Below are 17,288 nucleotides of genomic sequence, written 5' to 3' on the forward strand. Positions count from 1 at the left end.
ACTGCTGGGGCCACCCATTTCCACTTGCCCTGCCTGCCTGGGATTCTTGCTCTGCTCTGCAGTTTGTTTCTCTTTTCCTTCCTCTTCCCCCCACCTCACAGCTCTGCAGCAGCCTTTCTGTCACTGGCTGTGGCTGTCTCAAGAGGTTTAAGGAAGGAGTTGATACTGCTGGCCAAGAGCAGCCTGGCCATGAGCAGCCACAGCAAAAGGAGATGAAATAACCCCCAAGTCTTGGTGGCTCAGGGGTGGCTTTGCAGGCTGCTGGGTCTCTATCTGTGAAGGACCCCAGCCCCAAGATGCTTCAGTGAGGGAGAAAGCAGAAATGCTCTTGGAGACCCACCACAGCACTGGTTTGGTTTGCTGGTTGTGCAGCTGAGGAGGGATAAAAGCTGTGGATGCAGGTGATGTTTGCCCTTGTTGCAGGCTGCAGAAGGCAAAGTATCAGTGGCAGGACAATGCAGATGACACCCCTCCCCCAGCCAGACTCACAACCCCACCAAAGGTCTGCATCACTAAATGCGCCTTTGATTATTCCTCATCTCTTGGGGTGTCCTGCTTCTGCAACCATTGCCTTTTTTGTTCCTCCTGTTCAGCTTTGCCAGGTGGCCTTGTGGTCCTGTGGTAGCCAGTGCCTCAGCTGTGACAGCCCTGTTGCCCTTGGACCGGAGTTGTGCTCTCGCAGAGCATCCCCTGGTTGCTGGAACAGTCCCTGCCAGCCCTGTGGCTGACCCACTTCCCTCTGTGTGTCCCAGCTCCTGCCCAGCCTGGAGCAAATCCTTGGAGAGGCAAAAGCATGTGGTGGTCTCAGCATCATCAGGGTGGTGCTGGGGCTGGGCATAGCAGTGCAGGGGCTGATCTGAGGTTATCTCTCCAAGTTGAAAAAACTTTATAAACATTTGAAAAAAGAAAAAAAGGAAGAAAAGAATAAATGTGACACTCTTAAAAAATGACCTATCCAGAACTAGGTTGGAAAATGTATTTGGTTAAAAATATAAGAAAGAAAGAAAGAAAAGAAAAAAAAAGCAGATTAACTTCTGAAAACCCAAGGTAAAAACAGAGTTACACTTATTAGGATACAGTGGAGATTTAAGTGAGACATTAAAGAGGTTTGTTCTGAGTAATATATTGGATTTGCTGTTATTTTATTAAGTCAAAGGCAAGCCTGGCACTGTGCCTTCCTTCACTGCATCGTATGAGCACCTGATTTCATCAGTAGAGGTAAAGGAGAGGTACCAAGGCTGTTTTTTTAAATTCAGATTATCACCGTTTGGCCCAAGGGAAGGTGATGGATTAAAAGAGCTAAAATCAAGCCCGAAACCCATCCAAATAGAAAACAGACAGTTTTACATCCGCAGGTGATTACTGGCATTGCTATTCAGCACCACAGCAAAAGAGATGATTCTTTAAATTATACCACTCTGCTTAGTGAGGATGGTAGTTTTAGATTTGCTACAAGGGTCTTTTGAGCTGCACTCCTCTTAAAAACATTATTTTGGGGTCTCCTCATTCAGTTATGGTTGTGCTTGAGCCATTAGAAAAGCCCACGTTGCCACGTTCCCTCCCGTACGATGGCAGAGGAATGGGGTGTGAAAACAAAGAAAAACTCTAATCTGCGTTGAGCCGTAATGAAACTAAATTTTGCCTTAACTGTGTTTGGTTCTTCTGCCATCGCTGTCGCATGCCAGAGGCTTTTTTTCCTAATTGAAAATGATAGCTCCCTGGGTGCCGGGGAGTCATGTGGCAGCCTTTTATTGCCGGGTGGATTATGTGCCCGCTATATTTCACAGACTGCCTGGAGAAATGCTGCAGATTTTATTGATATGAGGGACAGTCCCTCATCGTTTCCTTTTGTCTCTCTCTCTCACACATGCTTTCTCAGTGCAGCTCATTTCCAATTTTATTAACATCTGGGATGTGGTAGGAAGGCTTCAATACAAAAATTAGTGGAGAGCTCAGAAAGAAAAATTCCCTGATGCCTGGATTACAGGGATGTGCATGTGTATGCTTCCACTATTTTAGTAAAGGAAAATTTGGGAGGCAAAAAATAAATTCCCCTGAATTCGTTTGACCATGAAAAAGTTAAAGAAAGAAAATTCATCTGTCCTTAAAAAGGTTAATTCAGTCTATCAAACCAAGGAGATTAATGAAAGTGCAAAACCTAATATAGTTTAGAAACTAAGTCAGCTTTAGAAAGCAAGATAAGACTAATGACAAAATAAATCACTTTATAGCCATTTAGCAAGGGTGGTTATGACTAATGAGGTACTGGGTGGGTGTCCCCTTCTGAGCTGCGGTCATGCCCAGCAAGGGTGGGCCAGCAGCTCCCTTGTCCCCTGGTCACCCACTGAGATTGCATCCTTGCGTCTTGGCAGGACCATGCCGAGCAGGGGGGATGCGCTGCCGAGCATCACTGGGCACAGGCAGTAGGGCTGCAGGACAAACCTGCACTGCTGCAAGCCTCACCAGCACTGAAATCGGCAGGACGCTGCACCAGTGTGCAATTTGCTTTGCCCACTGCTGAAAAGAGAAGCCTTTTTCCACACAATAGAAGTTGCTCTGCATCTGTGTGAACTCGAAGTAGTTGGTGAGGAAACGGGGTGACATCCTTAGGCTACGGCCACCCCAGAGGTGGCCATCACATCCACCCCATCCCATGGCCAGGGGGAGCTTGGATACCTACTTCTAGCTGTTCTGATTTTGGACTGAGCCCCCAGCAAGGATCTCCTGGTTCAGTACCAGTAAGTCTCCAGCAAGGCTGGAGCCCTACCCGCCAGCTGGGTCTGGGCTTGTGGATGTCAGCAGGCACCTGAGCCAGCACTGCCCTGGGATCTCAAACACTGGACTGCATCGCATCCCACCGCTGCCCTGATAGGTATGGCGAGGGGGTGGGTGAGAAAAGGCCACGTTATTGATAGATGAGCCCCATCCGAGCACTCCTGGAGCTGGGCTGAAGTGGCCCTTCCTGCTCACGCTGCACCTCGGGCGCTGCCTGCCCAGCACGGCGGGCGCAGGAGGTGCTGCCCCCCCAGCTGCTCCGCCGCCCTGCAGTGTCTAAGGTGGCATTACTTCAGGCACCAGCCGGTACTGAGGCAGTGATGAGATTATCCAACTCCTTGGGACAACCTCCTGAGTGCTAGCCCCCCTCTCAGTGCAGTGGCTGGACCCCCGGGACGGGGGATGCAAGGCTGGAAGGTGCCTCAGGCACTCACCATCTCTCTCTGATTCATATAAATAACCCAACACCTGCTGGAGCAGCAACAGGCGACCTGATCCTCCCCACCCCTTACCCTCCCTCTCTCTCTCATGCTCTCTCTCTCTCAGCTAATGAATATTTATTTAGACAAAGTGAAGCAGTGCTTTTAACAAATTGTCTTGGGCAAAGTCTAACATTAATTGGGTTTGTGTTTCCAGAGCACTTTACTGTCCTCTGCTCAGGGTAATTGGATGGAGGTGCAATATTGCAATGGCTCTTCATAATAAGCCATGGGAAATGCTCAAGAATACATTTTTGTGCCTTTAAATCTGAATGCTGCCCTATATAATCAAGGGCTCTTCTATGAGAACTGGAGATTTGAAGGAAGGAGAACTTCACTTTTTGCTTAATTTTTCTTCTAAAGTGCCTGTTCCAGAATTCTCTGACTTTAACAAAAAGTTTGGGCATTGGGTCATTTCTTAAATGAATCCTATTGCTGCTTCTCCAAGCTGCTGGGATGTCATCAGAGGAAATCGAGAAGCTGCCAGAAGGCCATGCCCTTCGGGCAAAGAAGTCAACCGCAGCTCAGACCTCAGGGTGGCTTCCTTCAGGTTCCTGGTGTTGCTTTACAGCTAAGGCCTGAAACTCTTGCAAGGCAATTCCCTCTGTCACAAGCACAGGTAGCCCTGGACCAGCTTAAATAGCATCAATTAAAATGGCACGCAGAGCTGCAAGAGCTCAGCAAGAATGCTTGGCTTTTTTAGGGGCTGGTAAGAAAGTAGCGATGGTGGTATGTATAAATATAAGTGTAAACACATATATATGTGTGTGTGGTTTATACATATATACACATATATTTATCACAGTAGTGAAGGCAAGATCTGACGTGTGCAGCCACCTGCACCGACAGGTGCAGCTCACTGCTGGCAGAAGCAATAAGCTCTGGCTGTCCTCAGCTTTCTGGCTCACACCAGCTGCAGGTTAGCAGCCACGTCGCCAAAGCCTTTTGAAAATCACCTGCTCTATTTTCTAACAACAGTAACTTGAACAGGCGAATTATTAATTGGCTAAATTTGGAAATCTGTCCTTCATCCTTCTCCCACGATATGATGAGTCCCTTTCGAGGGACGCCCTGGCTGATCCCTAAAGGTCTCAGTCACAGGAGCGGAGCTGGTGGGGGAAACCAAAATCCCAGCTGCCCCTGAACAGAGGGCAGAGCCTTCCTAGATGGGGCTACAGCTGCTGCTCATTGATTTACCTTCCTAAAAGTCCAGATTACTGTGGCCACACTTGGTTTATTCACTTACTTTCAAATGTCCTTTTAATTGTAGATGTGTGAGTTATTTGGCCATTCTACACCAAATGGTCTGAAGGCCCAACAACTTATGCACACACAACTCGTGTCACTTTTAAAGATCTGTTCCTTTTTTCCTGCCTTGTAGAGATTCATGCACAGTCTTTTGCATGAGGTGTATTTAAAAAGGAAAATAAAAATAACACATTAATCCTCTCCTTCCTTTGCCTCCCAGATGAGCAAAACTGTTGGAGTAAACTCAAGCTTGTTTCTTCATTTATGCTGAAATGCAGAAGCCTAAATCAAGCGTTGAGAAGATTAGATTATGAACTTTCAGTGGAAAAACTTCAGGGAGACTAATTCTGAGAGCTGCTGAAAGCTTTGAATTGTTGTACCCCCTGAGCTGCTGCAGACAGCTATTCCCTCCAGGAGAAGGCCAAAGAAAACTGTTGGCTTCCCTGTGGAAAATGCCACACGGTACAGATACCAGCGCAGATCTCACGGCTGCATGGACAACTGCCGTGGCCGCCAGCCCTGGTGTGCTGCCTGCACGGCGCAGTGCCCCGGCACCCACCGCCCCTCACCCGGAGCCTGGCACCACGGCGCGGAGCAATGCGCAAGACCGATGTGCTGAGCAGGTTTGAAGGCTTTGACTTTTGCAGTAACTTTTTGCACAACCGACCAACCAGCACAAAAGCCACTGCACATCCAACGTGGGGCAGCCAGCAGGAGAGGCAGCCCCCCAGCACACGGTGGTCTCCCGCGAAGCGGATGGTGTTGGTTGCATTTCATTTTTCAGCTGTCCTGTGAGTGTCCCAGCGTAAAAGCATTGGAGATATCTGGGCAGTGCTGCTGTGTGTAAACCTGCTAATCCAACAAGAGAAATAGGCCAGGGGTGCAGCAAATGTTTTTCTGCCTCTCTGAGGCACTGCGATGTGTTTCATCAGAGGAGAACAAGCTGGGAGCAATAGACATAACAGGATTAAAATGGTGGCTGCTCTGTCATTTTCCACGCTAACCCGGGTGCCTGAGAATTGCTGAAATATGGCTGAAATGCTGCTCTGCTACATCTTGTTTAAAAGAGTGATTTGTTAAAAGAAAACCCAAGCTGAACAACTGAGTCTGGTCCATTAAAATAATATGTAAACACTGGCCCCACAGTTTAGCCATCACACGTTTTGATAGCCTTTAGGAACTGAAAGGCAATTCTCTCCCCCCTCTGCATTATCATATAACCTCATCAGAAGATAAACAGCCTCCTTACCCCCAAACATTTTGCAATTTGCATTTAGATTGTTTGGTGCCAATGTTCAGGATAAGACACTTCCCAGCTCTGTCAAACAAAACCTGATTGTCATTTAGCAGAATGGCAGTCAATTTATGTTTCCATTAATGCAGATCCCAGGCAATTATCTGGGGAGGGGAGGGGGAAAACCTTAACAAATTGCCCCTCTGTCTGCTAGGCTGATTTTCCAGTGGGCAGCTGGAGGGCAAATTTGACATACCCGTGAGGAAGAGAAAGTGAATGCCTTTCTGCTGTAAAGGAGAGTGTGGGGGGCAGCTCACAGACCCCTTGGCTGTGCAGCATCACAGACGAGAGCCAGCCCTGAGTGCCTCGCACAGCTGTGATGTGGGTCAGGGTCCCTAGAAGTGGGTCAGGGATGGTGGTGGAGATGTGTCAGGCTTTGACTCCCAGCCTGACTCAGTGTAAGAGCTGGGGTCCCCGTGGGTCTTCTCAGAGCTGGTACGGCCTGTGTCCACTCAGCAGGTAGAGATGCGCTGCCAGGCAGTGCTCTGTCTCCATAGTCCCCTGGCCTGTGCCCTCCCTGGGGACCCTGGCCCCCAAGCTCTTGTGGTTCTGCTTGGCGAGGTGGGATGGCAGAGTGCATGCCCTCCTGGTGATGGGGCTGCTCTTCACCGCTGCCATGTGCACCCCAAAACTGCACTCCTGGGGCCTGCTGCGGTGTTGCATGCACTGACACAACTGACACGAGCTTTACCAAGCTCTTGCGTAGATGGGAAATGTGAATGTAACTCGGTTTTCTCTGACAGTAAGTTGAAGATGCTCTTCCCTTCCATCCTGTCTTAATGGCTTCATTTTTCCTTTGCCCCATCACACAGCTGTGCTCCCCATCAGTGCTGTGCTCCCCACGAGGAGCCCATGGGCAACAGCCAAAGGCAGTTCCCCCATTTCTCATCCCCATCTTTTGCTGGGGTGCAGCACCGATGGCACTGACCAAGCCTGAGGTTTCCCCAGGTGTGGCATTTCCCCCAGAGGACCATCACCCTTAACTAAAAAGCCAGCCCCCCCTTTCCAATGCCCTCTCTGAGAGGTGGCCAGGTACCACTGGGGCAGCCCCGCTCCCCGGCAGCACTCCTCGCTCGTGGGTTTTTCTACACATACACATATGTGTGCTCACAGGAGGTTGCAAAGCTCACAGTCCTGCACGCAAGACCATTTCTTTTGCCTTTGCAAAAGCACTGTGTCACGCCTCAGCTGGTGTGAAAGAGCCATTTGTCAGTGACTCCCTGGCCAAGTCGGCGGGATGCTGGCTGCCTTTCCCTGGGGCTGCCGGGGTCTCCGTAGGGTGGGAGTAAAGACGAGAGCCAAGCGGGGCCGGGCTGTAACTACAAACACAGCAAGGTCACACGGGCTGTCTGCTGCAGCATGTTGCTGGGAGGGGTAGGGGGCACAGGGACCCCCCAGGTGGAAGCCCCTTGGTGGCCTGGTTTGTGGTCCCTCCACGGCACAGTGGGACAGGTGGTGCTGCTCAGTGGCTGAGAAGATTTTTAGATCAAGATTTTTTCTGAAGGAAGGGGAGACACCCACACCCCAGTGATTGGAAATACATCTGTGACTGTTTGGAAAGTTATTTTTGCTACACGAAAGGCTGGGACACGAGGACAGGGCCTTCTCCAGACTGTATCACCTCTTGGCTTCCCTGCGAGTACAGCTCATTTATTTGGTTTGGCACTGACTAGCCAAGCTGTGTAGCTGCCAGGTTCACCATGTTATAAGGAGCTGCTGATGTCAGGAAGAGCTTTTGGCTGTAGGAAAGCCCTGCAGATGTTGGCCAGGTGGTTCTGCTCTCCCTGAGTGTTCAGGAATAGTCAAGCTGTGTAACAATTTTAAAATTATTATTTGTCTTCTGAAACATGACTGGAATTCCCACCAGGTGCTGGAGCAGGAGCAAAGGGTGGCGTGTGGTGTGAAGGCTGGGTGAGGTATGTGGCATGTGCTGGCAGCGTGTCCCAGAGAGGTGCCAGAGGAGCAGGGCTCCCAAAGTGTGGAGAGGACCAGCATTCGAGATGAGCTTAGAAACGGCTGGCAGGCTCCTCCATGTGGCATTTTGCAGCATGCTTCTCATCAGGCAGGGCAGCCACCGAGGCTGAGCAGAGGGAGAGGTGTCACCTGCCTGTAGAGGAATGAAGCTGGGTTAATTATCATTGATAACATACAGCTGTGGGCTGGCTTCAGGGGCAGCGGGTTGGCCGGTGTAGATAAGGTGCAGCTGTGGCTGGTTCTGTTAAGGGGTTGGGAGCCAGTGAAGGGAGAGCAGCTGGGGAAGAAGCAAGAGAAGAAAGAGCGGGCCCTGGATGAGGTGAGATGAGGAGAAGGGAGCAGAGGGACTGGCATGAAGAGTGTGTTGGTATGAGATGCATCTTGTTGCAGCTTGATAGTTTGGAGAGTGCTGCAACACCTGCCCACATTCAAATTCTTGTGGTTCCCATATTTCAGAATGTTGACTCAGGATCCAGATAAGGCAGACACTTGTGTCACCTTGCTGGGGAGTGGCTGTCTTGAGCAAGCCCATGATAAAGATGCCCTGGTGAGCTAGCTGTGCAGGGCCCCTCCCTGCCCTGTGTGATCCGGACCGGGACAATGAATCACCATCTGTGGTTGCCTCTTCCTCAAAGGCATCTCCCAGCTGAACCAAGGCAAACAAATCCAGATCCAGTGCGTGCTCCTCCTCCAGATGCTCTGCACCATGCTGCTGAATGGGAAGCTCAGGAGACATGCAAAAATGGGCTCGCACTCCTCATCTGGGTTAGGGGAGCATTCGGATGCCCAGGGTACAAAGAGCTTCTTACCTCTTTCCCGGTTCTTTGGCTGTATGTAGCCTGGAGGACACGGGACCCTGCCAGCTCCATGCCCGAGCCCACCTGGGACAGGAGGAAGGGGGTCTTCCTCTGCCCACAACCCTGCTCAACCCACCAGGTGACCTTAGAGCAGCCTCAAAGTGCACTAGCAGGATTAGAGGCTGCTGTTTTCCTTGAAAATGCTTCTGCTGCTGCATCCCTTCGCAGCCCCTCTGCCACAGCCTTGCCCTTGCCACCTCAGTCCCTTTTCTGGGCTGTCCCCGCTCTATTTCTCTAGACTGACACACCTTTTCTCCACAGGTAAATTGTTAACCTCTCAAGATTTTGAAGAATCCCAGATCTGCCAAAAGAAGATCCAGAAAGAAATTCCAACTTCTGCTTAGATGTCTCTTACCTTTAACTGGTCTTTATTTATGTGGGAATTACTACTGAAAGCAAAGGAGATGTACGGTCTGCTCAAAAAAGGCAGGGTTTTCACAGGGGTCTTCCCTGTTTTCTTTGTGAACCTCAGAGGCACTTACATTGCTTGCTCACACTGCCACCTAACAGAGAAACCTCAGTCAAGTTACCTTAATGTTTATTTTATTTAAAGAATCAGAAACACAGTCATTGTAGTTCATTTGTACTCATATCTGCCAACATTTCCTAAATCACGTTAACATTCATGTATAACAAAAACATTTTCTGAGCTGTGCAAAGTTCAAAGGAATTGTTCAATTACTTGAACCCATTTCTAGAAGAGCAAACCTGGCATTTTACAAACTGAGGCCACCAGAAGGAGTCTTTTCTTTTCCCCATCCTGTTTTGGGAGATGCAGATGCCCCCTCCTCCCCCTTTCCCTGCTATGACAGGTAAAAATTAGACCACAGTACGAGTCGAACCTCTCTCAGTCCAGCACTTTCTGAACTGCACTGGGTCACGTTTTTGTATCACTGAGCTGTATTAAGTTTTGCTCTTGTGCTCCTGCCATGGAAGTGATTTGTCCAAGAAGATTACTCAGTAACCCAAACTGTGATGATAAGCAATAAACAGGGTCCAGAAACAGCTGTTATCAAAACAGATAGCGTCCATCCCCAATATTTTTCTTTGCAGGAGGTATGACTGTAAGTGTTGTCATCCATTACAAAACACACCATCCTCCCTGCAAAATACATTTTAAAGCACTGATTCCATGACATGACATCTGCGTGTTTTCCTTGATCTTCTCACACACCAACTTTTGTCCTGTTAGAGTTAAGCATGAAAAGGTGGAAATCTGGAACCATTTTAGATCTGGCTAAACACAATAGGCAGCAAGCAAGCTGTCATCCTGTTTCGTCTTTCTGAGTGTAGTAAATACATCCATGGAACAGAATTTTAAGAGAGCTTTAACCACTGTAAATTGTCATAAAAAATCTCCTCATCTCTGACGAATCTAACCCAGAATTTTTATTGTAATTGATAACATGCATTTTGGTGTTGCTGACTCGCTAACCGTGCAGTTCACTGTTTGAGGTGCAGTGATACCAATTCTGATCTGGACCAAATAAGTGGAACAGATATGGCTCCAGTCTCAAGCAAGATTTTCCAGAAGATGTTTCTTCAGTCTCTTACTGGTTATGAAAAAGCAATTTCCTCTCAACAGTAACTAACCTTTTAGTGGCTGAGTCAGGAATATGAACAAATGCAGCAATGTTAAGTATAAAAAGAAACACCCTGAAAATGATGCCTCCCTGTTTGAAGGTGCTATACTTGGCTATGGACTGTGTTTCTGGAATTGGTTTGTTACGTGTGACAGCAAGAAGAAACTTATTTTACAGAGAACAAAGTCACGGAGCTGAACTCAAATAGGAACGCTCACTTACATGGGTTTTGATATGTACTAGTATACACTGCATGAATGAAAACAAAACTTACACCTTCGCATATGAAATACTGGAAACGCAGTAATGATGTTCACCCACTGGGCCTCTTCCTTTTAATAAGATCATCTCCAGGTTACAGTGCCTCTGACACGCTTTTAAATGACCACCACATGTGGGCTTTGGCAAACAGCCAGCCGCTGGCAAAGGCAAGGTATGGATACAGCTATGAAAAGCCTTTCATCACATTTCATTTCTCAAGAGCTGATGTCTTTTTAAATACTCTCACAATGGCATTATGGATTTTTTTCTCATTCTGCTTCATAGGAACAACTGGCTAAACTCACTTTACATTTATTGCACCTTTAAGTCCCTGGTAGATGGAAGCTTATATTGCCTGATACGGTTTGAATTGTAGCTTGACCACATTAAGAAATTGAACAGTCTCCAGAACTGTACATTTCTACAGTAAGAAATCACATTTTGATAACGCTAATTACAGCCGTCGCAGATCAGCTCTCGTCTCTGTCATGCAACGACAGAGGAAAACTCCATGGTCCCTGCGCGTGCTAGAACCTGCAGTGTTCTTCTTATTGCCATGAAAAAGTCAATTAAAACAACTCCTCTGGGAATTAGTTTCAATTCTGGAGTAATTATCACTCTCCAGACAGAACGCTGTGCTTCAGTGTGGGTCTTCAGCCACTCTAAATACGTAGGAGAGAGCAAGCGTGTGTGTGTTGCACAGGCACACCCCCCCCACGTATATTTATGGGTGACCAAACGCCTTTTTCTCTTTTCCTCTACGAGGCACAAACAAGCAGTCTGATCTTGATCTTCAGGTACGTTTCTAATTTCACACGTTGAATGCAAATCTTGTTGCAGCCTCTCCGTTTAACCAAACCAAATCTTTAACAATTAAAAAAAATAGCACCAGATGTGTGAAAAAGAGGAAATGTCTGATCTAGTAGGAATATATATAAAGTAGAGCAATTCTTACAGTAAAAAGGTAAGTCATACAAAAAAGCAATGGAAAGTGATACTGAAGGACAAAAATCCATGCCGCATATAGTAAGGGCAGAAGACAGGCAAAAGGGATTCTGCTCAAATAACCACAGTTTAATGGTGGAGCTGTACTTCTTCCAGGACCTCCCCGGCGGCAGCGCCAGGACACCGGATGGTATGGGACTCTGAGCACTAACACACTCACCGACAAACTTGCGCAGCATATCTTTGAGGTATATAGAAAGCATAACGTTAACAGTTTGGACTCCTCATTCTCTCTTGCACGACGATGCACCAATCTTTAGCTGGGGTTTTCACCACCCACCCCTCCCTCTCTTTCCCTCAGGAAAAACAAAATCCCAGTTTAAGAGCTTCCTAGCACACCTCCTTGAACTCCCAAATCCATCTTGCATAGGCCAGTAATAAGAACACTGCAGCTCTGACAAATAAGTTACAGCAATATAACAACTTTTCTCTTAATTTTTTTTTTAAAGATATCTTCTCTATAATTTACACAAAGGGTTAACAGCCAGAGTTTAGGTTACGTACAGTCCAGATGGGCATCCTTTCAGTCTGTGATTCCAGGTGGAAGGCACTACTTCAACATACCACTGTATGCACTGCACGCGGTCTCAGGAGCACAGTGGGGCACTGCGTCTCCAGAGCTGTAGACTGAAGGGCCTGGGGGGAGTCTTTGGAAATAAAAATGGCAGTGGTTATCAGTCCAGTTTCTCTTTGCCGTCTCTTCTTGTGCTATGTGTTTTCCCCTGAAAGCTCCTCCAGCTGAGAAAGCAGCGAGCTGTCCTCAGAAGCTCTCGACAAAGCTCCCGGGGAAGAGGCCCGTCCTGCCATTCCTCTGCAACGTCCCTTTGTACCAGCCATCCTCCCGTTTCTTGTGCACAAACACAATGTCACCTTCTTTCAGTTCAATCTCTGCCTCGCTCTGCGGCGGGTATGGGACCACAACACGGTACCTTTGGAGACAAAAAAGCAAAGACCTGGTCAGGCGGTGGTCGAGCCTGCGCTTGATGAGTGCAGCCAGGCACCAGAACCAGAACCAGAAATGCTGGAGAAAAATACTTTTGAAAATATTGGCAAGTTATATTTTCACATATAAGTTGTATCTGATGCAGCTGGATTTTCTACTATAACAGTATGACGGGGAGATTTCTGGTGAGCTTGGCTGGAGGCTTGGCCAGGATGTGCACCGGAGCCAGACCATGAAAGCAGGAAGGTGTTGTCAGATGGCTGGACTGCTCATGATGGTCCCTGCTCCTGGTCATGTGCCAAGCCTGTGCCAAGAACTTGGCTGCTTTTGCCCAGCACTGCATCTGCTCCATCCAAAAATCATAGAACCATAGAATGGTTTGGGTTGGAAGTGATCTTTAAAGGTCATTTGGTCCAACCCCCCTGCAATAAGCAGGGACATCTTCAACAAAATCTGGTTGCTCAGAGCCCTGTCCAACCTGATCTTGAATGTTTCCAGGGATGGGGCATCTACCACCTCTCTGGGCAACCTGTTCCAGTGTTTCACCACCCTCATCTTAAAAAAATTTCTTCCTTATGTCTGGTCTAAATCTACCAGGCCCTACTAAAAAGTCTTTTCCCATCTTTCTCATAAGCCCCTTTCAAGTACTGAAAGGCTTCAAATAAGGTGTCCCTGGAGCCTTCTCTTCTCCAGGCTGAACAACCACAAGTGTCTCGGTCTGTCCCCACAGGAGAGGTGTTTCATCCCTCTGATCATTTTTGCGGCCCTCCTCTGAACCCGCCCCCAACAGGTCCATGTCTTCCCTGTGCTGAGCACCCCACAAATGGATGCAGCACTGCACGTGGGGTCTCACCAGAGTGCAATAGCGGGGGAGAACCACCTCCCTTGACCTGCTGGCCATGCTGCTTTTGATGCAGCCCAGGATACGGTTGGATTTCTGGGCTGCGAGCACACATTGCTGGCTCGTGTCCAGCTTTTCATCCACCAGTACCCCCAAGTCCTTCTCGGCAGGGCAGCTCTCAACCCCTTCATCCCCCAGCCTGTATGGATACTGGGGGCTGCCCCAACACAGGATCAGGACCTTGCACTTGGCCTTGTTGAACCTCATGAAGCCACACGGGCCTACTTCTCAGGGTTGTGCAGGTCCCTCTGGATGGCAACAGGGCCCTCAGGCATGTCAACCATACCACTCAGCTCTATGTCATCTGTAAACTTGCTGAGGGTGCACTCCATCCCACTGTCTGTGTTATTGATGAAGATATTAAACAGAACCATCCCAATACAGACCCCTGAGGGTCACCACTTGTCACTAATCATCCCGACATTGAACTGTTGACCACTACTCTCCGGATGCAACCATCCAACCAATTCCTCATCCACCAAACAGTCTATCCATTGAATCCATATCTCTCCAATTTAGAGGAAGGATGTTGTAGGGGACTGCGTCAAAGACCTTACAGTCCAGATAGATGACATCCACAGCTCTTCCCTTGTCCACTGATGATGAAAAATGGGGTTTGCAGTGCTCTCACCAACTGTCTGTAATATCAGCAGAGGTTAGCTAAAGCAATTTGCATTTTTATTGTATTTCTTGAGAATGTACTTTGGGTCCCTTAAACCTGGAAGGAAGCTAAAATGGAGAGATATGATATCAAATGACTTTCAAAGCACTCTCCAAACCAAGAGGTATCCTTTGTCCTGAATCATTCAGAGGTTCTCTTAGAACTTAGTTTTCAAGTGTCGTTTCATTTCAATGAAGTAATGACAGGTCTGATCCTGATACGGCTATGCTGCACTCAGGCTTATCAGCAGGCATCCTGCTGAGTGCAGACCGGGCCCTTTCATATCAACACACTTGTGTGCAGAGCAGGGAATATATTTCTGCTGCACTGTATTCTTTTCTTGTACTTACTTGGCTTTCGGTTAACAGTCAATAACTATCTTGCTAATTGCAAAGTAATTAATATAGAAAGATAGTTAGAAGATGCCAATTGATTACCTAAGGCCCACCTCCTGAGGATTAATATTTCTACAACCACTGCATGGCCACTGATGCCTCAGTCATGTTTCTTACAAGGCAAGCATTTATTTAAAATATTATCCTGTCCCTGAGGACTAACTTCAACATGCCCTGGAGGCTCAGGACCACTCCCTGAGGCCATTCCCAGTGAGATTGTACCAAAGCAAGGGGCTGTCCAGTGCCAGTCACTAATTTTCTTTGCAGATTTTGCTCACATATCTAGTGACTGCAGTTCTGAAACTAGGGTCTCGACTTTGACATGACAGTAAAAGTACCAGGTTTGGCTCTATGTATGGACATCTCCACAGCCAAACATCCTGTTATTTGGAAAAGCATTGAACTCCATTTGGAGTGGAGATTCTGCTCTAAAACCTCTCTATGGCCTTTTTATCTTGACATAGCAACACAGTTGTGTAGAAAATATATATGTTTAACTGCCATCAAAAATCTGCTGGTCATCTCTATCCCTTGTTGTCTCTTAATCATAATATTAATAAACCTAGTTGTCACTTCCTTCCTTTGTGGAAAAGCAAATAACAGAGGTTGAAACGTGTGCTGCTGGCTGCCTGCAGGAAAATAGTCTATCACGCTATCATCTGTGGAACTGCTACAGTTACATTATGAACCTTTCCCAATTACAGCCATTATGCAAATGAATGCACACATTATTTCAAACACTCTGCTGCAGTACTGATTAATTAAATTATCAGAGTGGAACAATTTTAGCTAAGATGATGCCAAGTTTCAGATCTCACAGCTCTATGCACAATCACAGTGCATCAGAGCTCTGTACCAGGATCTCAAGAGGCTTTAAGAAGAAGGTTGGACCTCAACATCAGTTGAGTGGTATGGAGGTACTCATGGTCCCTTTTGGCAGATCGGGAAACAGAAACACAGAAAAAGGTGGTGTCTTGGGCAGGGTTGGCATGAAGACCCAGCTAGGACTGCTAACACTTCATGCCATATCTTAAGCACAGAGCTACCCTTTTAAAGCCAGACTACATCCTAGGAGTGATGAGATGCTAGTCCCCGAATGGTTCACATGAGGAGGGAGGTGAGCACACTCAGCAGGAATTTGCCCACTGTCATAAAAAAGGGTTCTTTTCGGAGATTCAGAAAAATCAATCTCAGTCACAGCATTATCAAATGAAGTACTTTTTCCCATTTACAGAACCTCAAATGTTATGGTTTAAATTTAATTAACTACAGTACCTCATCAAATAGCACCAAAGTGGTTTTGATAGAGTGTCGAAATCTTAAGATAAGAAAGACCTTGCAAATCAGTTAAGAAATCCTCTGCGTGAGAGATGGAAAAAGATGCTACACTTTTTCCCTTGAGAGCTTTTGCAGCGGGGCCTGGGGGAGGCAGCCCGGCAAGGCTGCAGCGGGCAGCAGCAGGGCACGGCTGCTGGCACCAGGCTGCCCGCACCGCAGGTCGCTGCTGTGCCACCCCTCCTGGACGCTGCTGTGCCACCCCTCCTGGATGATGCTGTGCCACCCCTCCTGGACGCTGCTGTGCCACCCATCCTGGATGATGCTGTGCCACCCCTCCTGGACGCTGCTGTGCCACCCCTCCTGGATGATGCTGTGCCACCCCTCCTGGACGCTGCTGTGCCACCCCTCCTGGATGATGCTGTGCCACCCCTCCTGGACGCTGCTGTGCCACCCCTCCGCGCCTCCAGGTGGCATCTTGGCCTAGTTTATCCTCTGGAAGAGAACTGCAAATACATAACTGAGACACATTTTTTTGGCAGAAAAGATTTCTTCTCCCAGACATTCTCCCTCACTCCCAAAAAGGCAGTCCTGTATACTTCTATTTATATCTCTCCTTTTCATTTCACCTTTTGTCCCCTCTTTGAGAAGCGACTATAAAGCTGTAGGCTTTCTTACACCAAACTGCTTCCTGACATTTCAGACTGATCCCAGAGACTTCTCAGTTTTGTCCGTGTCACATTACATCTCTAAATTACCAACTTTTCAAAATGCTAATTAGCTGGGCAACAATAATGATGGCAAGCGTGACAACCACCTCTGCCTATTATTAACAATGTTTGCTATTTTTTGTTGTAAATCATACTCTGGGATAGTTGTAATTCTGCTAATTTAATCATTTTGGCCCAAACTCTCCACAGCAGTTGGCTGTGTCAGGCTGAGGGTCACATTCAGCCCAAATGGTCTCATCACCTCCAGGAATAAAGCAAGGAGTTTTGCACCAGCAGGACCCAGGTGAGGGCTTCCACAAACAGCCCTCAGGTCCCCATACATGGGAGCAAAGACCTGTCCTGTGGCACCACTGGTCTGTCAAGGATGGTGTTCCTTCAGAAAATTACCTGTCCTAGCCAGGTTAAAATCATTCAAACCACCTCAAAATGGTACATGCTTAGTAGAGGCTTGTATGAGAACAGAATGTAAAGTCTCTGCTAATTCATGCTCCAAGATGTCCTAGCTCTGTGGGACCTCAGAGTCTGCATTTCTCTTCCTTTCCCAGCAATGGGCTCCTCTCATGTTTTTCCCTCAGGGCACAGACCTGATGATGCACTTCCCCACTGCTGGCTGCTGTGGTACCCTTGGGTTGCTCACTTCAGCCCTGGAAGGGACTGTCTGGGATGGGTAGTGCCTGGGGGGGGTGCTCAGCGCCCAAGAGAAGTACATGAGGAGGGGCTGTGAGTAGTATTGGCAAGAATGGGGGACAGGGTTTGCCTGGGCAGGGAAACTTCAAGGAGTTGGAGAACAGGGTAAGGTAAGGGAGCGGATGGAGGACGTGGGAGGCTGGTGGGAGAAAAACCAGGAGTCAGGGGAGAAATGGGACCATGATGAGAACCGGAAGCCCTGACAGAAGGTGTGGATAT

At 47.8% G+C, this 17,288-nt stretch overlaps 1 protein-coding gene across 1 annotated transcript in view; it reads right to left on the reverse strand.

The window, feature by feature from the left end:
- Positions 1 to 9,153: 9,153 nt before the first annotated feature.
- Positions 9,154 to 17,288, reverse strand: part of SH3RF3 (SH3 domain containing ring finger 3) — a 257,818-nt gene continuing 249,683 nt past the window's right edge. Inside the window, exon 10 of the mRNA XM_040584167.1 lies at positions 9,154 to 12,405. Coding sequence (XP_040440101.1) covers positions 12,237 to 12,405 — 169 coding nt within the window. The 3' untranslated portion in view covers positions 9,154 to 12,236. The remainder of the gene's footprint in view (positions 12,406 to 17,288) is intronic.

Source organism: Falco naumanni, chromosome 2 (assembly GCF_017639655.2).
Source record: "Falco naumanni isolate bFalNau1 chromosome 2, bFalNau1.pat, whole genome shotgun sequence".
In the NCBI taxonomy this organism is placed as follows: domain Eukaryota; kingdom Metazoa; phylum Chordata; class Aves; order Falconiformes; family Falconidae; genus Falco; species Falco naumanni.